We start from the raw sequence: 24,362 nt of genomic DNA, 5'->3' as shown, positions 1-24,362 counted from the left end.
TTTACACACTGACTAGTGCGGTTAACCCTAGTATCTTTTACATCAAAACTTTTCCTAAGAGAAGGTAATTGTTTAAGATTCTGTTGCTTTTTTTCTTACTTCTGTGTCACAGGATCATGTGTTACTGGAAGTAAACAATGGAAGAGTCACTCCTGTGCTATGCAACTTTCCAAGTCCTACGAAGAAACTTTTCAATATACAGCCAAGCCTGGCTGAGAAAATAAGGAAAAGGTGTAATTTACTACTCTGGTAATAAACGTATGCAACAAGCCTACACAACAGGCTGAGTTAGTATTTTCAAATCCATCCTCATTATAGAGATTATAGAAAAATGCAGGTTTCTCTTCAGTGATTCTTTTTCTTTTTTTTTTTTTTTTCTTTCTACTGCTGCCTCACACATTGCCTTTTTGATGGCTTTTCCTGCTCTAGGGGAAATTCTTCCAAATGTCTAAGATTAATCTTTATGGTAGTCGGTATCTACATACGTTGGATCCGATAATTTTCTTCTTAAAATTCAAAAGGGAGCTTTCCCACTGATTTTTAACAGAAGTTGGATGATGAAACCCTTTATTATTATTTCTCTTTCAGAAAAAAATGTTTTCAATTAATTGCTACATGAACCTTGGACTCTTAGAGGGGTTAGACTGGAAAAGGGAAGACCAAATGAAATAAGAATCTGAAAGTCATGGCTGATGTCAGTTTCTACCCAAGAAAAGAGTCAGTAGTGGTATAAATTTCACACACTCACATGCATCATTCAGCTGGTTTTGAAGCCGATTTCATAAAGTTTGTTTCGTTAGCAATATTTATTGCTGCTCTAAACGTCAATTTCTTGCCAACTCCTATCACTGCAGGCTAGTTACACATGTTGCAAGCTTGCTACCAGCTGTATGAGGAAATTGCTGTACATGCTACCTACTTTGGGAACGCATGTGGTCTGGTGTATCGTGCTGGGTCAAAAGTCATGCCACGGTTTTAGAAACAGGAAGTACTAATGACAAATTTGACACCTGTTAACAGTGGCAATTTATGCTTCAGAATTCCTTGAGCGAAACTTTCTGATCACTCAGGAACATTAAGAGTGTCTCTGCTGAAGAGTGTCTGCTAAAAAATACAAATGTATATTAGTTAATAATAGTAAAACAAACAGTCATCGGAAATTTCACTGGTGCAAATCAAAACTAAGTGCAGACATGCTACTGACTGACAAGGCCTGTTCAAGAAAGAAGTTCAGGACAGTCTGCTGACTGAAATCAGGTTCAGAGTTCAGCTCACTGAAGAAATGACCCACAAAAGCTCTCCCCAAAGGAAAATTTAGAGTTTATTTGCCATGACAAAGTGTTGGCCTCTTCCTCCCACACGATAGATATCTGTAAAATGCCACTGAAGTTAATGGAAGTCTGCATGACTTGTAGACTTTGGGGTTTACCCTCTTATGTTGTTTTCTTTTTTTTTACGATTTATATAAGACTTTTACCTTAAAACTAAATGCCTTGGTCTTGATGCTTGCTCTGTGTTACACCAAAGTCATGTACTTGATTTTGCTGGGCCTGCTCCTAGTTAGATGTTTCACTTTCATAACTAATAACTGTTGAAATACAACTTTATGCAAGAGTCAGAACCCATGAAACCATCACTGCCCTGAATTTTCTTGCAGTGCCCACACTGCAGCTGCTGACTCTCTGTCAATCAGTTCAGAACTATTGTAGCACAATTCTTCAAGAAAACTTGCATTGCAGTTTAATAATAGGAGTTTTTATCTAAGAAAAGCAAATACGTTTTTTGTCTCATATTTCACAGCTCTGTACTAGCTACCTGTTTCATTATTGTCGTGGTTTTGGCCAAATCAGCCAATGGCCAGCGACAGATGCTCCCTCCCAGCCTCTCACGCACGGAGAGGAGGAGGAGAGTTAAAGAGATTTATGAGCTTAGAAGAAACTAAACTACTTTAATGAAATATTAATAATAAAATAAAAAGGAAAATAATGAAATAGATACAGTATCTACAAAACCATATTAAGCTCCCAGGATGATGTCACCAGCAGGCACTAGGGAAGTCCCAGACTGGACTCAGTGACGGGTAGGAACCAGGTTCCAGAGTTGGAGTCAGGCACACACCGATCAGGATCAAAGGCAGATGAACAGGCAGGGTCCTCCTCGGACATCAGCCATTGAAGGAAGAGAGTTGACCCTTTGATCCCTCAGCTTTTATACTGAGCGGGGTGCAGATGGGATGGAATGCCCTGTTGGTCAGTTTTGGGTCACCTGTCCTGTCCGCTCCTCCCTGCAGGTGGGACCCCTCTATGCTTTTCCGCTTCTGACCCTCTAACTGGGCAAATAAAGAAATTAGCTGACCTTGGTTGTTTTAGCGATAAGTATAATCAAGAGCCTCTCTGCGTACCATTCCTTGGCACAAACTGTCTTATCACTCTGAACGAACCGTTTCAGACACAACATGCTGTTAATCTCAGAGAGTTAGAAGAGGCCTAACTAAGATGTAAAATTACTGAACAGAAAGTTGGTTCTGTTTTACCTCAAACCAGCACAATTATCTTTTTAAAGCCTTGATTTGAGAAAATCCTAAATCCGTATTTAGGGCCAGGAAACATCCTACTGTCACAAGTTTTTAGCCCAAAGCCTCAATATGTCACCCTTCCTGTCTAAAAAAGGCAAAATTATAAGTAGCCGTTCTTCTCTGGGTATGTCTTCCTGGGCCAGAAAGAGCTCTCAGCAAATTTATGGGTTTGTGAATGGGGAGGGAGAAGTCAACAGGCCCAGTGTTGTATCATTTCCCCTTCCATGACATCTAGCAGAAATGATGAGAAAACTTCCTACATACAGACACATTTGCATTGGGTTGTAGATCACTCCTGAGGTGATGGGGAAGGCATGGTGGTATAGGTGCTGGCTCAGGAACAGCTGGAAGTTGGAATCCTGAGGAACAGGATCACCAAGCAACTGATTCAACTTGGGGTGACGTTAAACATCCTAGTCTGATAGAACATATATTTGCATTTAAAGAGATGAAAAACTCCAGGTGGCCTCGTAAAACACATAAACTGAAAGGTTACACTCCTGGGGCACTTAAGCACAGGCTAGCTCTGAGACACAGATCGCTGTAGCCTGAGTGAGTGAGAGAAACTTGAATTGCTTTTCTCTTGCCAACTTTTCCCTCTTTCACGTTTGCGGTTCTTTGTGCTCACTGTTAATTGATCAATCATGACCAGAGGCACCAGCTCAGTGTTCCCATCAGCCATCACACTGACTCTTGTTTTAATGGTTGTCCTGGTTTCAGCTGGGATAGTTGATTTTCTTCCTAGTGGTTGCCGTGTTTCAGATTTGATATGAAAGGAATGTCGATAATGCATATTGGTTTAGTTGTTGCCAGGTGTTGTTTATATTTTTCAGGGACTCTTTTCAGCTTCCCATAGAAGCTGAGAAGAAGCCTAGACAGAATGATGGGCCGGCCAATGGAATATTCTGTACCATAGCTGTCATGCTCAATATATAAATGAGGTTAGCTGCAGGGGCCATAATCTGCAACCACTGCTCAGGAAGGTACAATTCACCGTGTGGTGAGAGTGATTTGTGTCATTATTATTATTATTGTTGTTGTTGTTGTTATTTTCCTTTTATGTCATTGTTCTATTAAACTGTCTTTATCTCAACCCATGAGTTTTTTGGTTTTGTTTTACTTTCCCTTTCCACTTCTTTCCTCCCTCTTCTCCCTGCCCTTCTGGGGGAAGGGGGAGAACTGCACGAGTGTCTGCATGGTCCTTACTGCTGGCTGGGGTTAAACCATGGCAATGGTGCTAGTGGCTTTGCTGACATGGACTAGAGTGACTGCCATTTTGCAGAATCAAACTCCAGTGAACAAAGGTAGAACCACATTTCCCAACATGAAAATACAGGAGATTTAAAAAACACAGTAAATCTCACTATTTCCACTAATTTACCTAGACTTAAACAAGGGGAGGGTGCGGCTAGCAGGGGGTGAAGCCTCCACAAGGCTTCAGGCTTCCTAGTATAAGAAATCAGAACAAAAGGAAGTCCCAGCAGCTTTGACATAGCCATTCCAAAATTGAAGTGGGCTAGTTATCATCTAAAACTCCTTTACCTGTGGCATATTGTACAGCAAAACACATCCTGAGATCACTCCAAACTCTATCCCTCAGACAAGTGGTGCCTCACCAGGGCTAATCTGCTTCATAGGGAAGCGCAAAAAGAGTATATGATTTGCTGTGTGTGGAGTGGGCCAGACTCCAGGTTTCCTTCAGAAAGGGTGCATGTCAACCCGTTTGACAGAAATTAGTAGAAAAAAACTCTCTATGGATACAAAATGCAAGGACAGCCTGTGATTACGGTACAGTCTAGCGAATGGCAGACCTGGAGTCAAGGGTCTCTGCTTGGTCAGGTGCTTTCTGTGTAGTCTTAAAGATGTCACCCATCCTTAAAAGTAGGAGCACCCTGGGCAGGATAAACCTGAATGTAGTGAATACTCACACATGGATACATAATCTGTCCATGCCCGTTTCTGCATAAAACCCCATCATCATCTGGATGGGGGAACCCAAAGGCTACAGTAAACTCAGTCTACAGTTTCTTATTCAGCTGCCTGATTCCTGCTTGGGCAGATAGCCACTGATACCAGTGGGAGCTTGCCTGAGTAAATCAGTGTGAAAATTAAGAACTAAGTTCTGAAACAGCAGTCAGATTTCTCTCTTTTAAATATCATACCTCTTCTTACATCCCAGTCATTCTGCAATTCAGGGGGAAAAAAAGGCTTCCTCTGCACTTGCGGCGTTGTTTCCCTGCCCTCCCCCTCTCAAAGCAAATTTAGAAAAACAGGTAAATAAGCTGTGCAACTGCCTCTTGCTTCCCCACTTCAGCTTGATGCCCTTCACAACAATCCCAGCTGACAGGTTCAGCGCTGAGCTGCACAAAGTGCTTCCTGTCGGCGTGGGTGGTCCGAGTCTCTCCGCATTGAATCTGACAGCTGAGTGCAGCGATACGGACCCGGGGCAACACGCGGCCTGGGGAGGTGCAGCTTGGGTTTCATCTGCTGCACATTTGTCTTGAATCCCAGGGGCAGGGCATAGCTCGCTGTGGCACACTACAAGGCTCAGCGAACTATTCTCTTCACTTGAGAAGCTAATTCTCCTGTTGTAAACAAATGTTTACATTAGTAATTCATCCATTCATTTGCAGGGCATCTATCTAATTATCCCTGAATGACGGCAGAATGAGGGACTAAACATTGTTTATGATCTAGGCTCACGGGACTAATCTAAAATACAGGCTTAGTGCCCAGTGATTTATAACAACCGTAGCTTCGATCTTGATACTACCAGTTATTCCAACAAGTCTGACCTTTGCATCTAAGTAGTGTCCTTATCAATGAATCAAGTGTGATGTCCTACACAGACGTCTCGAATCAGGGTGATGGCATCATCTCAGATGCAATCAGAGTTGGCCACAGGTAACAGAGAGTGGAAAGAGTTTCCTCCCACACCTGGATGCTTTTGCATTAGGAGAAAGCACCAGTATATAATGCTTGGAAAGTGGGATATTCTAGTTCATAACACACTGAAGGCTCCATCCTGCTTCCTTATCAGTCAGCCATACTTCTTGGTTACCACAGAGCATACTCAGCAGTCACCGGCCCATTATATCTGGGAAGAAGTCTGGCTCCTCCTTACCCTGACAGTGGCTTTCACTGTAATTAGTCATTCATGCTGCAACCAATCGCGTGCTCTGGCTCCCAGAATGAGTAAGATCAACTACCACAGATGTGCAAGGACAAGAAATTAAATATTTATAAACCGTTGTATTTATTCTGTTTGTTTATTACAAATAACTAAAGGTCCTTGTCCTTAGAGAGAACTAACCAGGAAATTTTGGATGTTAAAGTGAGGACATTTCTGAGTTATGCCTGAGCATAAAAACATACGAAAATGTTTACAAGAGGAAACGTCTATATTTTCTCACCATTGTTTAACTCAAAAATTGCAAAGAAGTTTGCTTAGAGTTTCCAGGAGGAAAAATCATCTTGGGGTGAAGTAATGTGTGGAAAAAAGCAATCCTAAAGGAGAATTTTGCGTCAAAGTATCATGATGTGCAGAAGGGGATAAGTTAGCAGAGGCTGTAACACAGTCAGGTCCTACGGTGAGTTGAAACAATGGAGGGGCAGATGATGGCGGGTGAGGGCGTCTTTATGGCACAACAGTGGGCAAGGTTCAGATCCATAAACATATCCATATGAAACACCCAAATCTGCCATTATATAAAATACCTCATATACACATACATATTTATATATTTACATAAATCCATCATTATATAAAATCCCCTATACACCTTCATAAATATATTATAAATTATACCTATAAATCTATATAGCTATTTCCATATAGAGAGATAAACCATACAGGGCATTCACCTTTTTTTTTTTTGTCATAAAATGCGTTCTCTTTCAGATGTTTTGAGAACAGTGGCTTGTTAAAACAGGACTTGTCACATACAATATTTAACAGATGTCTGGTTTTAGATAACATGCCCATTGACAAGCTCTGGTTCTCTCCTGAATACTTTCATGCCCTAAAGCTTGGGTTTGCCTGGATTATTTCTCTCCTTCCTCCTCCCCCACCCATGCCATTCCCCCTTTCTCCTTCCTTGCCTCTCCAGGGTCTACTTGGGAGGCAGCCACAGGGCTGAGGGGTACAGTGCAATTTTGATTTGCATCTGGTGTGAAAATCCTGGTCTCTTATTTACTCCTTAACATCCCTGTGTGCTGCTTCCTCTCAGGTTTGTTTCCCTGAGGACAGCTGAAGTTGGATTGTGTCCCATGGCTGCAAGACTGAGTTATTTGGCAATTATTTGCACCTCTGTCCTCCTGGGTTCTGTTAAGTTATAGAGATACTCCTTGGAGTTTGTAAAAAACACAGTTTAGAATGAGAAAGAAGGCATGTGTATATTTCACTTTGGAATTCTCTATCAGATGCTTGATATTTGCCCTCAGCTAATTCATCTGTAGTGTACCTCTTTATCCCCTGTATTATTTGACCTGCTCCTGCTGGAGCAGTGGATGAGTGTAAGTCAACGCACGGAGATGAATGTGATAAAACGATCTCAGTGAAAGCTCAGAGGAGGCAACAGAGGATTCCTTACAAAGCAGAATTATACAAAAAATACCTAGTTGTTGGGTTTGTTCTCCGTATCCATTTATACAGGCCAGATGCTGTAGTCAGAACGTCAAACATCATTTCATAAGTATCAGCACTACTTTGGACAATGGAGTTATATTTTCTCTTGAGCAAACTGCAATCAAGATGCCAAAGGAACAAGACTTCCAAATTGTAACTACTGAGGACAATGGCACAGTGCCAAACACGTTAAAGTGGAAATAAATTATTAACGATATTTTATTTTAACAAATTCTCATGCTGTGAATTTTCATTCTTCACTCTTGACTTCCAGATAGCAAAAAACTAATGTTATTTCTCAAATGACTTACAGTGGCCACACTGATCTTAGAACCTAAATCAGAGAGTCTTTTAATGATATGCAAATAATGGATGAAGTCACTAAGATGTCATCAATTCCCACCTGCAGATAATAAAGAGTGCATGCAGTTCCCGTCTGGTAGACATTGCATCTCGAGAGAGGCACTTCTGTGAAGCAGCAAATCCAGCTCCCGGATCACATCTAGTGCAAATCAGGAACTGCTGTCTCACTGATGTGATGGTGTGGTTACCAAATATATAACTGGTGGCATCTTTCCACTTCAAGAAAGAGTTCCTCCCAGTTCCACCTGGGTTTCCACCAACATACTTATCGCCTCTAATGTGGAAAAGCAAACTGTGGAACCACCTTGAAAAAGTACTGATCTCTGCCATAGATTAGCAGTAATTTGAGTAATCATGAAAACCCACAAGCACATATGAACACATAGATGATATACACGTCAGGCACCAGCTTTACAAAATTAGAATACTATTGACTTTAATAGAGTTGCTCCTACTTTACACAGGCTTGAAAGATGACCAAAAGTCTGGCGCTGCACACCGCAAGTGACATCAGTCACTCCAGCAGGGTGATGCATGCAGAGGAATTACAGACATGCTACGTAAAAAAATAGAGAATGTGCTGGCTAAAGAACTCATATGAAAGGTGTGAGACTGAGAAATCATTCCCAAGTATGCCCTAGATTTTCTTAGAAAGCGCGGCCAGCTCAATACCTGCATGCCACAGCTCTACATTAGTAAAATGGTAATAACAATTCTCCATTCCGCTGTCTCTTTCAGCTGACCAAGAAGATCTTACAGGCTGAAGATTCTCTCCTGTTGTATATGCGTGTGGATTTTAATTTAAGCATAGCTGGGAATGCTGTGTACATGATTCAACGTCACGTAAAGTTCAGTCATGAGCTAAGTAATCTAAAAAGGTATTCCTACAGTTTTCTGTTGTAAAGGGTAATTTACTTCTACAGGAAAATACACATTTACATTTTGGAATCTACATATTTTTACTACATTTGAAACATTAATGAGCAATTTTAATTTTGGGAGGAGTTATACCAGATGGTTGTGCTGCCATTGAGAAGGTCCTCAACAGGCTGGATAAAATGGTCCAAAGGGAATCTCACAAAGTTCAGCAAAGGGAAATGCAAAGTATTGCACCTGGGGAGGAATAACCCCAAGCACCAGTAGATGCTAGGAACTGACTAGCTGAGATGCAACTTTGCAAAAAAGCGCCTTGGCGCCCCTGTGGACAGCACGTTGAACATGAACGAGCAACGTGCCATAGCTACAAAGAAGGCCAATAGCCTTCTGGAGTGCGTTAGGAAGAGAAATGCCAACAGGTCAAGAGAGGAGATCCTTCCCCTCTACTCAGCACTACTGTGACCGCACCTGGAGTGCTCTTTCCAGTTCTATGCTCCCCAGTACAAAAAAGACATGGACATACTGCAGTGAACCCAGTGAAGTGCCACTAAAGTGATTAAGGGACTGGAGAACCTGACCTATAACGAGGTTTGTACCACAAAGATTATTGTACCACAAGAAGGGAAGGCTCAGGGGCATTTTACCAATGTGTTTAAATAATTCTTGGGTAGATTAAAGAAGATAGAGCTAGACTATTCTCAAAGGTGCCCAGTGAAAGGACAAGAGGCAATGGGCACAAATTGAAATAACGAAAATGCAATTTAAACATGAGAAAAAAACTTCAAATCATCAGTATCAAATGTGGTCAAATACTGGAACAGGTTGCATAGAGAGGTTGTAGAATCTGCATCCCTGGAAATATTAAAAATCCAACTGGACAAGTCCCCGAGCAAGCTGCTGTAGATGACACTGCTTTGAGCAGGGGGTCGGACTAGACGATCTCCAGAGGTCCCTTCCAACTTTAGCTATTCTGTCCTTCTGTGGCACAACGACTTCTATGCACTTTTCTCACTGGACTCTCACAGTACAAATATTAAAAGATACCAGGAGTCATCATTTTTGCTATGCTGCTACTGTCTCATAGCCCTGCTGTCTTGCATGTAATTTCTGCAAACTACATGTGTTTTGGATTTTTTTCCCCTTTTATCATGCCAATTTATGACATACAGTCATGTGATATACAGTGATTGGTCCTATGTAAAGCTATGGTTGCTGCAGAAAGGGAAAGGGAATTCAGAAAACTTACTCATTTCCATGTATTCTGGAGTCAGCCCAGTGAAAGGTTCCAAGGCGTAGTCAAGATCCCATTGCTGAGGATCCTTTGACTGATTGGTGTCCATTTCCTTGGGCTCAGTTCTTTCATCCTTCAGCTTCCTGAAGAGCTTCTTTAGCTTCCTGAGGAACAAAAGTTCAGATTGAACCAAGTCTTTTTTTTTTCCTACAAGATTTGGCCCAAGTCTTTGTGCAGCAACACAAAATGTATATCATGTTACTTTGGTGCCCCATAGGCTTAGTTAACACCATCTTCTGTAGTTCTGATGCTGCTTATTGCCAGGTGACAGGCTGCTAGGGGCAGCAGTTCCTGTATTCCTGTGTCAAAACGAAAGTTACAACAGCCTAATGCTGTTAAAATGGAGTTGAACCCAATACTTTTTAGTAATTGTTTCCCTCTTGATATGTGTTCAGTGGGCATGGTCCTGAAGTTCAAGCTGCTTGGACATAAATAATATTAGTAATAAGTAATACTCTCAAAAAAAAACCCCACACTGAGCGCCTCTCTCTTAAGAAAGAAAGAAAATACCAGAAGGCAGTATGATACCTTTATACCACATATCTAGCACCGGTGCACTTTTCTCTCACCATAAAACTTGGGAACTTCCAATATAGTATACTTTTAAGGTCAAAATGACCAGATATATTGCCAAACAAAGAGGACGCAAGAATGTACTAATTCCTCAACCTGGTGGACTTAAGAACATTTTAGCAGAAAAACTACCTGTTGTTTAAAGAAAAAGGGAATGAGCACCTCTGCTAATAAATCTGCAGCACCAAAAAAAAAAAAAAGAAGTGTCTCCAAGATACTAATAGGTCCAAAGCCATTTAGGACTCTAAAAATGAATATTATTGACTTAAAGGCAGCTCTGTGACCACCAGAAAACACCTGCAGCTCTTCAGGTTCCAGTGCTCTCTTGTCACAAGCACATATACCTGGGTTTATCTAAGTAGACAAAAAAAGATGCTCCTTGTGGAACCTTAAAGGGGGAGCACTCTTTTCTTCGACCAAAATGATGCTACAACTAATAAAAATAATGAAATATGTACCTATGAAATATTAAGTATAAGCAATGCCGTAATTTTACTAATGGCCTTTCATCCCAGAGAAATGCAATTCCCTTGCTTCTACCTAATGTGCAAACAGGGTTCAAACTAACAGAGAGAATAAGACTCATGAGAGAGTTTCAGCAAGTTCAATAGAATTTGTTTTCAGAGAGGTGTATTCCTGTCACACACAACCAGAAATCCTGCCTTAGTCACTTCATATTGAGTAACAAATTATTGTTAGAAAAGTGTCACTTGGGATCTATGCAGTAACAACTTCTTCAGTACTCCACAATGCAGTTCATACTGGAACTCACTGGGGAAAAACTGGAACTCACCGGAACTTCTCTGCAAGTTTATTCCTAAGCTACTGGAAACTACATAATTCTATAGCTACTAACATCAAAATTGAAAAATTTATCGAATGCTTATGTGACAAATGTATATTTCTGAAGTAATTTTTTTTTTCCTGAGAGTGTAACCTATCATGTATAATGCAAAGTATGCAGATCTACATAGACCCTGAGAAACTTACTTCCCTGGGAGCTAGATGTTTTATGTGCTTGCACAACTGTATAATCTTCTTTCAGAGATTTCCCAGAAGAGTTTTAGAGGTTCTGAAATTTCCTTCAGATATGCCACAGTGTGTATAAAGGTGGAAGACCGAGCTAGCACACAACCACTGTTATGGTGAGACTTGGAAATTCCTGATTTCAATCAGGAAGTATTTCTGCTACCTGAAAAGTATACAACTTGCAAGACCAACTATGCTGGTGAGTTTTCACTGCCTCTGAAGTGGCAAAGCAAAATGGTTTCCTACCATTTTCTAAGTAAACACAGGTCAGTTATGTCTCCCAGATCCTGTAGATCAGGAGAGGTTGTATCAGAAGTTCTCATTTTGATCACGTTTTGCAGTAACATCATCCAGTTTGGCCAGACTATAAATTACTCACATGGGTGAGCAATTATTTGTGCAAGTATTTCTTTGGACCTCAGTAGGGAAAGCAGTATCAATCACCGTCTCAGTCAGCTGGAGATCCAAATTTCACAACACTGACAAATACACGAATTTCACAAGTGGTATAATCCCAGAGTAAAATGAATTCATCTCTAAAAGAAGAGTAAAGTATTCCCAGTGCCCCCGACAGATGACTTTTTAAATGCGTATGCATCAATAACTTCATACATTTTTACACATTGAAAACTTCCCATGGAAAAATGCAATGGAATGAGATACTTCTTCAAAATCAAGGAAGCAAAATGCAGTTAAACTAAGATAAAACATCAAGATTTATACTTATTGTATTTCTTCATTTCGCAGATGAAAATCATCTTTCACAAATATGCATGACATTATTTTATAGTTCTTCACATATGTGCCATATGAGTGAGAATCCAGACTAATTCCAGTGATGTTTTGCCAGTAGTGTAAGCAGGGCTCTCCCACAAACTTTTCCCTCTCAGCTTGCAATAAATCCTTTGAACTAGAGGTGTGTGGCCTGGAGACACAAGTGTATGGGGAAACAGTAGGGGTTCTTATTTGTAACTCCAGTTAAGCAGAACAGCTTTCTCAGACGCTAACATAAATAGCAGGGCAAGGCTAGCTGGCAACCACACTAAAGGCTTTGCTGGGTAGGTTTATTTCTTTGTTCGTGAATATACACTGAGCCACACAGGCACACCGTATCACCACGTAGCACAAGGCTCTATAGCAAGCTGCAAATGACCGCAGTGGCTGCAGAATTTCACCGACTTGTGTTTACAGGACCCATTCAATTTCATCACCAGTGCGGAGGAAATGGGGATTGGCAGATGCTCTTAAAACAGATCTAGATTGCATCAGGCCTTGTCAGTCCCAGGAACACAAAGCTGCAAAAATCAACAGATCAATTCCAGCTTTTGTTCCAGGTGCAGCTAAGATGTAGCTCGTAAGTCTGATGGTAACATCCTCAGTACTTTGGGAATACCCAGCTATACTGAGGCTAACCAAATACTTTCAGTACCCAGAACATTCAGATTACACAGTTTTAATAGAAGTCTGAGAAGATTTAAAATACTTCACAAGAAAGAATTAAATGGATCCCTATAAAGACATTTACTTCCTACATGATGCAAACTCAGCCGTTTCATGACACTAAAATTTCCTTTAACCCCCTCTGCTTTTATGGCAGTCAAGGGAACTTGTCTGTGACAGAGGTGATGTAGTATTCAGAGGGTAGGAGACTTGGGGCAGGATTTAAAACAATCAAAGAATTCCCAGAATGCTCTTCCAGCATATCCCAATTAATTTCCTAATGTGAGGGACTCTCAGAGGACAGCAAACAATAAGTTCAAGACAGTGCTGATTTCTGTCCCAATAAAATGATATGAGCTATAAACGTCCCTCACATTTCCATGGGCAGATGAGATTGAAGAGCATCTCACTGTCACTGTGCAGCAGCTGAGATAAAATTTGGGTGTGTTTAGATGTGAAGTCTGTACATGTGTGATCTAATCCTCTGGTTATAGCACCACGGAGTCGAGTTATGAAGTTTAATGCATACACATAACTCCCCTGAGAACCCAGTAACTAAAACAATAGTTGTTGTTTTCAATGTTTATTTGGGAATACACTAAATCCAGGGCTCAGTTACTCAGAATAATTTTTAATTTTTCATGTAGCCATCTATAAGCCAAGCATGAGGAGTGGCACCTTTAACCATTTTGAGTTAAGGTTTGAAGAGTGTTCTTATTTTTATTTTTATGTAATTTTTTAAAGGATCAACTAACAGAAAGCAAGCCAAACTAGTTCTTTTAAATTTTTCACAAAAAAAAATGCACCTTTGTGTCATATCCAAGCATGTGAAGTTTCAGACCAAACAGAAATGCATCAGAAAGTTAAAGGAACAGAGAACAAGGATTTGCTCCGTGTTCTTCTCCAGCTATACAGCAGTAGGGCAATGAAAATGAGTTCTGCAGAACTCTACAGCTGCACATATGATTGTGTTGTTAAAACTGAATAAGCTTTTTAAATGCACTTGTGAGAAACCTGTTTTTTAATTACCCAGATCAACATTCTTAAACAAAATAGAGAGACAATGATAATCAAGAGCTATTTGAGCTTCTGATTTCTGCATGCCAGGCAGCCCCACCAGCGAGAAAGAGGAGGTTTGCCCATTCAGGATGAGTCTCTAAGAAGCTTCGTGCTAAAGAGGCGAACGCAGCAAAGTTTCATGACCCCCCCTCATAGCTATATTGCTCTGGACAAACAGAGAAAACAGTAGCACTGTAGAACAGCCATTATTTCTGGTCCTTTTGCCAGTAAATATCAAAAAGCAAAACACATTCTTGAGGAGACGGAATAGCATGAAAGAAGAATGAATTTAGGACGAGGGAGAAAGAAAATGAAGAACAGGTTTTTGTCAGAAGACTGCGTCTAGAGAAGTTAAAAATGCTGCTGCAGTTTCTCATGAGGGATTGGGACCAAACTGTTGTGTTAGGTAAGAGGTGGGAACGTAGTTTAATTATTCTGTTTGTAATTCTTAATATAAGCAATAAGCCCATTATGCAAGGTAATCAGCCTCTGAAGAGAGCATAAAATCACTACAGGAAAATGCCCCAACCCTGAAGAACCCACAAGATTTTGAGAAAAAAAAAGATGAGGAAAAGAAGAGAGAAATCAAAATCAAGAGATCCTGGCTGAGCTTAACCCATGGTAAACTCACACAAAGCCTCCTTTTTTAAAAAAAACAGACAGATGATTCAACAGTTTCTCCATTTATACAGTAAAAAGGAGTAGCAGGATTTGGGCATCAAGGTCAAGACATGAAGATGACTTGGGAAAAATGAGAAATTTGTCGAGTGAGGCAGAGTGGAATGTGTAGAGACTGGAGAGGCAGGGCAGCTGGGAGGCAGGCTGAAATAGGACGGATGCAGGAAAATTATCTTGTTGGCACAAGTCTTGGTGTCTTCAGTGGCTGTGCAGTCCTCGTGATGTATTTCACCAGAGCTTGCCAGAAAGCGTGGAACTGAGGATCAGTTTACCAATTTCTCAAGACTCTCAGTTAACAAATGCCCTTGGGTACTGCAAAAGCAGATCACCTGTGACAGTCACCAAGAACTGGATTTGAAGTATTGCAAGGCAATACTTGCTAGAACAGAACTCTTAGTATTCTTATCCAGCATAGTTAAATACATTTTCAAGTAAGCGATGGAAACTGATGTTGAATAAAAAAACCAAAATCACAGCCTCGCTAAAGTCAATGGGAGCTTTGCCATTGACATTAATAGGGCCAGTATTTCACCCTAAGGGTTTATCACCAAGGTCAAAGACAGAGAGTAATAAAATAACCACGCCAATTTTTTCCAGGAAGTTCAGAAAAACAGAACTGAAGAAAAGGAGTCTCATAAGAACTCTAGGTCAGGGCTCTCAAGGCCTGCAGCCTTTTAGGGTCAATTCCTGTGGCAACAGTAAAAGAATTATTGTATGTGACACATCTGAGCAAACTGTGGCATATTTACATCTGTTAAACTTGTGAATTCCAGCCCCACAGAATACACATTTCAATTCAAGAAGGCTTAGTTTTCCGTAATTCAACTGTTGTTGCATTCACCTAGCTGTTTTGATATTCTTGGGTGCAGAAATTGAAAAAGAAATCACAGAAATGTTTAGAAGATCAGAAGTCACATCTGCCATAGCTGTGCAGCAGTTTCTCCAGAAATAGTGAAGGAAAAAGCAAGGATGTGTCTCAGTGACCCCAAACAATGATGCAGGGCTGCCATCTGAAGTTTAACTCCATAACTCTTTGGCCAGCACTGACTGCAGATAAGCCAGAATGAAGACATTGAATCATAGTTCCCAATTGCGGCAACATTTGGGGTGCTAGAGAAGTAATGGATGGCTGCTGCTTATAAACTCAGTCTGTCATCTACTTAGCAGTGTTTTTTGAGGGAAAGAGACAGCAAATGGGAGTAAAGCTTTGTGATCTTCTGCAAAGCAATTAAAATGCCTGGGGTTTTATGGTGAATGAAATCAAAAGGTTTTCTGAAAATAATCCTGAAATCCCAAGATTTCAGTAAGGAAAACGCTTTTCATCTGGGTCATCACATAACTTAGCAGAGAGATACAGTTCTCTCTGAATGGGAGTTCCAGAGTTCCAGTTCCAGATTCTGAAGAACAAATCACCATTTATGATAGTCCCTTCTGCCTCTCCTTGTGGGTAAGGTTGACTGCAGCACTTGTAGTCTGCCCTCAGTGAAAATAAAGGGAGCCAGTGGAAGAATCTGTGTTATTCATCCTGACTCTCATTCCCTCCAAAGAGGCACAAGGCAAGAGGGAAAAAAATACGGCTGCTGAAATGGGAGATAGAAAAGATTGTTCTATCTTTCTACCACAGAAGGACTGTTCATCATAGTGCACAGCCTGTGCAAAAGTAGACACCAGAAAATAGAACAAGGGCCCAATGAAGACAGAGATATCCTGTGAAGGAAAATAAAAAAAATTTACTGGTAGAAAAAGGATGATCTAACAGAGGAGATGAGCTGACTGTAAGAGATTAGCAAGGAAAACAAGTAGCAGAACACAGAGGACAGGATACAGTAGGAAGCCAGACGAGAAGGCCGGAGGGCAGAGAACAAGGGCGTGTTTATCTATACATCTGTCACATCCCCTAACAACAGCGTGTATAGACGTAGTAGATTACATGTGAGACACGGACATCCCAGAACTACTACTTCTGCAACACATGCATGTTTGGAGTCCTTTTTGGTCTGAATTTATATGTGTGCATCAGAATTATGCACAGCCTTCTGAAAATCTGATTGATCAGTACTCGAAGTGAGTCCATGTGCCTGTGTATGTGGAGCAGATGAGGTAGGATAGAGTACCATTAAGGATCTATTCCAAACCAGTAGAGTAGTACATGCAGAAATAGAAAGCTAACTCTGATTTAATTTTCAGTAAAGCATTGTGATTTTCACGGTGCAAACAGGTCTGGTGAGAAGGGCCGAGCCCTACAGATACACACATTATTTTCTTGAGAGTCCAGACAAACAAAGGAAAACCCCATGTGCTCATTTCAGGATGACAAGATAGCATTGTGACTGAAATGAGGCATTTCTCAGGGAAGGAGAGAATGAAAACAGATATATTTTTGAACAGATATTCAGTTTTAAAAATTGAGGCCACCATAGGTTGTTGGCAGGAGGGTGGGGGAGCAGAAATGAGGGAGAAAAATGGGATGAAATGGTCATATTCTTGCACCAAGAGCTGTAGTTAGGGAATTGAGAAATAATTTGACAGGAATTTTCTGTTTGGACTGGATCAGTCTCTGCTTTCATGAGTCAAAAACAATAAATACAGTATTTCTAACATCATAAAATCCCCATTAAAAAAGTCCAGTAGCAGTAAGTTTTTGGAAGACAGGAAAAAAATCACACCAGGTTTACACTGAGAAAGCTTTAAGCCTTCAACATGTCAGACATTCTGGGAATGATTTACCACCTTTTTCTCAAAATAAACTGTAAACTCAATGAGATGTAGACAGAAAACAGGCCTCCCTATTGAACTTTGACATAAGAATAATGAAACCTTCCATAACCCGCATTTGATTTGTTTGGGAAATTTTTTTTTCCCTCTATTTAAATTACTTCCAAAATAAAAGAGCTTGCTAGGAAAAGGGAGGAACAGGGCTCATTTTAAAAATATTTCATAATCTTTTAAGCATCACTCATCTTGTTTTCTAGTTAACATTGTCAAGGCCTTCCTTAGAGATGTCATCCAAAAGCTACTGAGACCAGAGTTGAAAGATTCTGATTAACTTCATCAGAGTTGAGGCTTGTGTCTAAGCCAGACTCTTCATCTAATACAACATTTCACAGATCACTGCCACCAACAAGGGTGATTCGGTTAACAGAAACAAAAGCAAACCTCCCCAGAGGCAGGAGCAGGACGCTCTCAGTGCGTTCTCAGTGCCTGAAGATCCCTTTGACACTGGACACAGACCAAGACAGCTTTCTTGCTATATACTTGGAGCAGAGGACACTGTGTGTGCACTAAGCATCCTGGAGCTGACAACCACTGAGCAGCCTGTCAGCGTCTCTCCCAGACTCTAGCCCCTGCATCACATAGTGACATACTGACATACAGGCGCCTTAGAAATGTGTGGACTTCATCTGCAAACCCGTAAAATAGTCATAGATCAAGTAATACATTTTAACATCTTTTATGAGCTATCGCTTTTCTTCACGCCATCTCTCCTCTACTTTATACTAATTTGTATTCAATACTGCTACCCTGAAAGCTTCTCTAAAACTTCCCAAGAGATCTATCATACCTTGCCTGTTTTCCCAGGTTTCTGAAATTAATTTAGATCAATTATTTAATATATTCAATCACTTTCTTTAAGCCATTTACTGCAGATATAGCCAATTATTCAACATAAAATACAGCCAGATCATTTCATCACAACCAAAAGCGTGATTTATCATCACATTCAATTAGAACCCACTGAAGGCGGTGGCAAAAGTTCCATTCAGTTGAATAAGGATCAAGCCTTTAATTTACTGTGTCATAGGAATAACGCATGGTAATGGAGAAGGCTGGGATACATACGGGATTCCAATTTCAAATAGATTGTTTTGAATCAGTTGTTTTCCAAGCATAATGATGCTCAGCTGAATACAGAGTTCCATCAAACAGCCTCCTGGAGCACACTGTAATTAAACAAAACCATAGAGTGTGAAGAGAGCAAGAGAATTAATTTAAAAGTACCCACTTGGGAGAGCTACCGATGTCTGTATGTGCCCTTCGCCCCGTCACCAATTTGCGCAGGAGCACGGAACTCGTCGATCATTGCAGTTCTGTGCTTAACAAGGTATTTCATCTCCACTCATAAAACTGCATTACGGAAAATATGCAGAGCCCTGAAATAACTTACTGTGCCCTGGGGCTACTATATTTCCTTTTAAAATATTTACTACATAATCAATGTAATAAACATAATGCAGTATCACCAATACTCTTCCAATCTGATGTCTCCCAAGGGAGAAGAAAGTCTTCAATCTTGCAAAGACTTATACGTAAGCTTTATTGTAAAACCTTGAGTACGTATATTGATTTTCAAGGGAACACCCACAGCAGTTAAAAGGAATTATGAAAAAGAAAAATGTTTACAGGTTTAGCACAAAATGGCTTTGGCTTTTTAGGCTATTAAAATTGCTAAGCTTCTAGTGATCTACAGAATGAGACGCCAGATTCAACTTCCAGCTTTGTCATAGGTTTCACAAGGGCCTCAGCCAAATCATGTAATGTTTGTGCCATAGTGCCCAGTTGTAAAGCATAGAAATGGTGGAGCTTCACCTAAGAAAGATTGTGAAGTACTCAAAACTGCAGACAGACAGATATACAAGCGCCTCAGATGGTAAATTTGGGGTTTGTCTATTTTTTGTTGAAGATTTAACATCTTTTAACATGTTTTCTATTTTTCCCTTATTGCCTAGAATCCACTGAAATACACTGTTCACATATCTCTTTTTGTTAAGGATTTTTTTGTTTAAATTTCATATGTACTTACCTCTTCCATTCGATAGCCATCAAACACATACACATAATGACCAGGACGGCCAACAAATCTGAAAGCAATAACAATATATGAAACAATAGAAAAATAGGAAAAAAGTTAACTGTAAAATAACTGGTTCATTCACATTAGCTAAAATATTTCAGAATGGGCTACTTCAACATGAATTTTGAAAGACTCAACACCTATTCAACTTTGGTTATTTAAAAGTATTTCAAAGCTGTTGGCTTCTACAAATGTTTTTCTACTACATCTTGATGAAATAGTTTTAATAAAATATTTTTCTGTGCTAAAAAATAATAATAATTTCCCTCTCTTGATTGGAGATCCCAAACCAAACTGGGAATACATCTCCTAACTCACATTCTCTTGCATCTGAATAATGCCCTGAATGGAGTTATTTACTCATCTATACACAGGCAAGGTTTTTCTGACTACACAGGGAGAAACAGCGAGACTGACTTTATTATAACCATCCAACACAAAAAAAAATGGTTAAAAAAGAAAGACATTGGTGATATTTTTCATTAATGTCTTACAAGATTTACAACTGCTGGTAAAATGTATCATTAATTCTTAAATCAATGATGCTGAATAGGATTAGTGAAGAGTATAGATTAACAAACTTTACAGCCCCCCAAAGGAACAGAAAAATGGTATGAGACAGAATCCAGAGGCTGTTTTAAACATTTTTGCCAAACTTTGAGCAAACAATCATTTTAAGCTTCCCATTCAAAAGCATATGTTATATTGTGGATAACTGGGTCCCAAAAGACAATGATCCTGAACCCATAGGAAGTCACACTTATTTAGCAGGACAGCTGAATTAGCTTTTTGGTCAATCGGTTCATTTGCCAAAACATGCAACTTCCAGTTGACTATTTCTTAATTTAACTTGCTGCGGGCAAATAGTGCAAAACATTGAGAAAGTAAGAGAGAAAGTAGTTCCATAATTTTAAATGTGGAAAGTGAAGACCTGTAAGCGCTACCATTCACTCATAAGTGCAACGCCCTTTTTGAACTAAAAGGAATTGTTTTCTGAGGTGGGGATTATTTTTATTTTCGGAAAAAAACTAAAGTGGTTGCACTTCAGAACAATGCTCTCCTTAGAAGAGAAACGGGACAGTACTCAACATCATGTCGTCTTGCCATTCAAAAGCAAGCTTTAGACAACCCTGTTTATGCTATTTTTTCATAGCTGGTGAAGGTGGTATGCATAAATAGCTATTTGTAAAGGACATTTAACCTACCTTCCTTTAAAAAAGGCAACATAAAAAATTGGTGCATAAGAATTCACAAACTTCAGTAGGAATGCCTTCAAAATCAGTCTTTCCTCAAAGGCTTTCTCTGTTTTTGGTACCTCTGCGGGGAGGAAGGGGGAGGGCGGAAAGCAAACATCAGAAATCAATGAGTAAATATGTAAACATCCCTGATATCCCCAAATACAAAACCAAACTGCAAACTTTGAGCTCATACTCTTTTTTCTTTTGTACTTTTAGTTCAATCAGTGCACACTAGCTCTGTCACTGACTCCCGATTTCCAGAGAGTCTTTCCAAATTTCCATATGGAAATTGAAGATTCTTTGATAGAAACATTAATAATGTTTCTTAACATTATAATCATAATTAACTTGATTCCCTAATAGGCCTCTGACAGCTTATCCCAAGTTGCTCTCGGATGTCTATGCAATACCCTGGTGGCAAAAACCCAACAGATCCTGACACCTGGCTTGGACCCGACAGGACCTCACTTCTTTTCCAGTCTCTTTCATTGCCTTGCTGAGAGACCTGAGCAGACCACATCACCTTCCTCTGCTTCAGGCCGCATCTGTGAAGTCTTAGCACAGACCTCCTCTGTCATTTACTCTGACATCTATGCTATTATTAAATATATAATAGCATTAAATACTTTATTAACATAATCTATGTTTTATTAATAATAATAGATAGAATTATTATATATTTAGAAGGTTCTCCTACTAGCTATCTAGAGTTTGAAGAAAAAAAATAACTGGATCTTTATATTCAATTCCATAAAGCTAAAGCTGTATAAATGGCTTTAATGTATATAAACATATACAAATTAACATACATATCATTACACAACTGAAATAACAAAACATTAGCATTCTCAGTTCATGAAAGATGAAAGTAAAGTGCAAAGACTTTCATGCAGAAAATAACCCTTAAAAGCTTTCTTAACTTTGTGTGCGCAAGCCTTTTTTTCTATAATGAAATTGTGAATGTTCTTAACGCTAAACACAAGACTAAGTACCTTTCTGAATAAGGCATTAAATGAATTGTTAACTGCCATGCAAAATAAATGCACATTTTTGCTAACGCTTCTCCATTCACTATATATATTCTACTTTTCTAGACTTCTTTAGATAACTTGTAAAAACATATCTTAAACATTTTCAGGATTCATTACTCTGTTCCCAGATTTATTTCCAATTTCCATGGAAATTTTCTAGCAACAGAACACAGAGATTTAAGACAGAGGCTTTTCAAATTGACAGTAATATCCTCTTTTAAACATTATGTATGGGTTAAACTCTTGTATTGCCATGCTTATCCTGAGCTGTTAACTAACGTGAGAGCAGATAATTTTATTGTGGTATGTTCTCGACTGAATTTCTATAACACAAGGGAACTATGAAATAATAAGGTAGATCCAGAGCTCTGGCTTTAAGGACTTAATTAAAAATACTTTGCTTTGGGTTTTTTCTTAAAAAAGAAGCACGGTGTTTATTTGAGCACTAAAGGAATAGCAAAACTCTAATGAATCCCCACTGCCCAGCTTTATTTGTGATACTTTCAACCATATTTTCATAAAAGGTCAACACACAATCTGATGAGCCCTAAGCCATCATTCACCTTTATGTGTAGAAAAGCTTAATTAAACCTTCAAAGGATTTGAACAATTTGTAGATGACCCCATATGCTGGATAGATCGTCAGAACAACAGCTCAGGGCAACAGGAATATCAAATAACAGCAGTGCAGCTTTTAATCTGAGGGAGAAAAATCCTAGCCTTTGCCTTATGGAGAACTCCCACAAAGATGAGCTCAGCCTCTGGATGAAAATTTACACACCATATATGGCTCCAGAGACTCACTCAGCACTTCACTCCCTCCCCGCACTTGGATATACTATACCATACCCACAGAGGCATGCGTAGAATTTGTCCTCTAGCTAGTGGAATCTGCTACACAAGAAATGCATCCAGCCAGAATAGATGCATTAGTAAGAGAGAAAACCTTCCCCCCCAAAATGATAGACACATAATACATGGTTGGTGGTGCAGCATGTTACACCACAACTGAGCAGCTGAAAACTTCCAGGTACAGAAGGAGCTGAGATATCTGTGGCTTGGGTCTCAGCTAACTGAAGGAGTTGCTGCCTTTATAAGGTACAAACACCAGTAGTTTTGATTTTGTCCCCATGAAACTTCCCCATGTGAAGTTACAAGTGAGTAAGATCGGTGCCTCACTTAGCTGGGTCCACAGAGGGTGTGTGGAGTCCTTGTGCATCCTGTATGAGCTCTCTTTATTGATTACAACAAAACTGCTACTTTTTTTCCCCACAAGCACTGTTTTAGCAGATATTGAGGCAGATCCATTACTTTGATCCTATGATGAATACAGTTGCTACCAGTGGTACTATTCTTGTGCTTACAGACGTAATTTTTCACTTGAACTTGAAGATTCAAGTGTGCTTGGGGTTGGAATAGAAACCTATGCTGTCAAGAGCTGTTCCTCCAGCACAAGAAGTGTGCTCCTCACCTTGTCGATTAACTGCAGTGTGCAAAGAGAATTGAGTATGTTTTGCTCTGCTCAGCAAAATTAAAGTTCACAAAGTAAGGAACAATTATCAGCATGAATGTGTTGCAATTTTTTTAAACATTTTGATTACAGTTGTCATCTGAGCCTAGTACGGGAGAAAGCTGCCTGAATGAACTTTCTGACTCACTCGTAATTTGTAGCACTAGAGATTACTCAGACCAGATCCTTCTTAAGCAAAACACCTTATGGTTAATTAGGAATGCTGCCTAAATAAAAATAGCAGGATTAGAATTAAACGCAAAGTGACAAGGGGACAATAATCTGCAAGTTAGTAAGAAATTCTTGTTTCTTTCGCAATTCAGAGCGGTGCACCTTTTCAAGGGCAAGATTTTCCTTCCATGCTTCTCCATAGAGTCAACGGTAGTGGCTTGCGCTTCACAGCTTTTGCCTAGAAACTGCCAGAGAGGAGAAGCCTCACCCGCACCTCTTCCTACGCTTTCCACACAGCAGTGTCCTGCCTTAAGAGTTGTGCCCTTCTTACCTGGGCAGGTGCAATGGACAGGACTGATCAGGTCACACACAGTTAGTAGCTTGTCAGTTATATGAAAGCTGAAAATCTGGGTACAATTTTCACCTGAACAGTCTGAGCTTCCTTATGCCACTGGAACCGAGTTCATTTGTGAAACCCTGATAAATTCTGCCCAAAGCTGCTTCCAAACAGAAACAAACTAATTAACCCCATATGGTGGCGTTTTGTGAAAATGAATTGCTTTGACTTCATTTGTGTCAAATACTTTCTGAATTTAATCTAAACTGTCACGCTATCCTTACTGGTAAAACCACAGGACCATATTTCAAAAATTCAGGAATGAACCTCTATTATGACAATTGCAGAACTTTAGTCTATGGTGTTTTTCAGAAAATAGGACTAAAATAGATGTTCTCACTTGTGACTTTGAAAGTGTCTTGAGGAACTGAGAATAAGAAGCACAAGTCTTAAGAGTTCCTAAGGTTTTATTCTGAAGTCTGCTAGTTCCAGCCAGCTTCACATCACTGTAGGTTCTACAGGGATGGAATCTGCAATGTTGAATGAATGTGTCAGGCTCCAATTATCAAAAAGTTTCTAATTTGCATGCCTAAGTTTAGATGCCCAAAATTGACAGGTAGATCACTCACTACAGTTAAAAACATCTGTGGCTGCTGGTTGATTTTCAGTGTTTTCAATAACTGACTTTATGTTCCTAGACTTTGAAGCATCT

General features: G+C 39.8%; 1 protein-coding gene across 1 annotated transcript in view; it reads right to left on the bottom strand.

Moving 5' to 3' along the window:
• The window catches only part of ANO2 (anoctamin 2), a 191,298-nt gene that overhangs the window by 15,164 nt on the left and 151,772 nt on the right, over window positions 1-24,362 (bottom strand). Inside the window, exons 17-20 of the mRNA XM_063322738.1 lie at window positions 20,569-20,680; window positions 19,313-19,370; window positions 18,352-18,452; window positions 9,688-9,836 (exon numbers count right to left, since the gene is read on the bottom strand). Coding sequence (XP_063178808.1) covers window positions 9,688-9,836; window positions 18,352-18,452; window positions 19,313-19,370; window positions 20,569-20,680 — 420 coding nt within the window. The remainder of the gene's footprint in view (window positions 1-9,687; window positions 9,837-18,351; window positions 18,453-19,312; window positions 19,371-20,568; window positions 20,681-24,362) is intronic.

This window comes from Chroicocephalus ridibundus, chromosome 1 (genome assembly GCF_963924245.1).
Source record: "Chroicocephalus ridibundus chromosome 1, bChrRid1.1, whole genome shotgun sequence".
In the NCBI taxonomy this organism is placed as follows: Eukaryota; Metazoa; Chordata; class Aves; order Charadriiformes; family Laridae; genus Chroicocephalus; species Chroicocephalus ridibundus.
The sequence above is the reverse complement of the archived record's forward strand: the minus strand, read 5'-3'. Positions and strand labels throughout refer to the sequence as shown.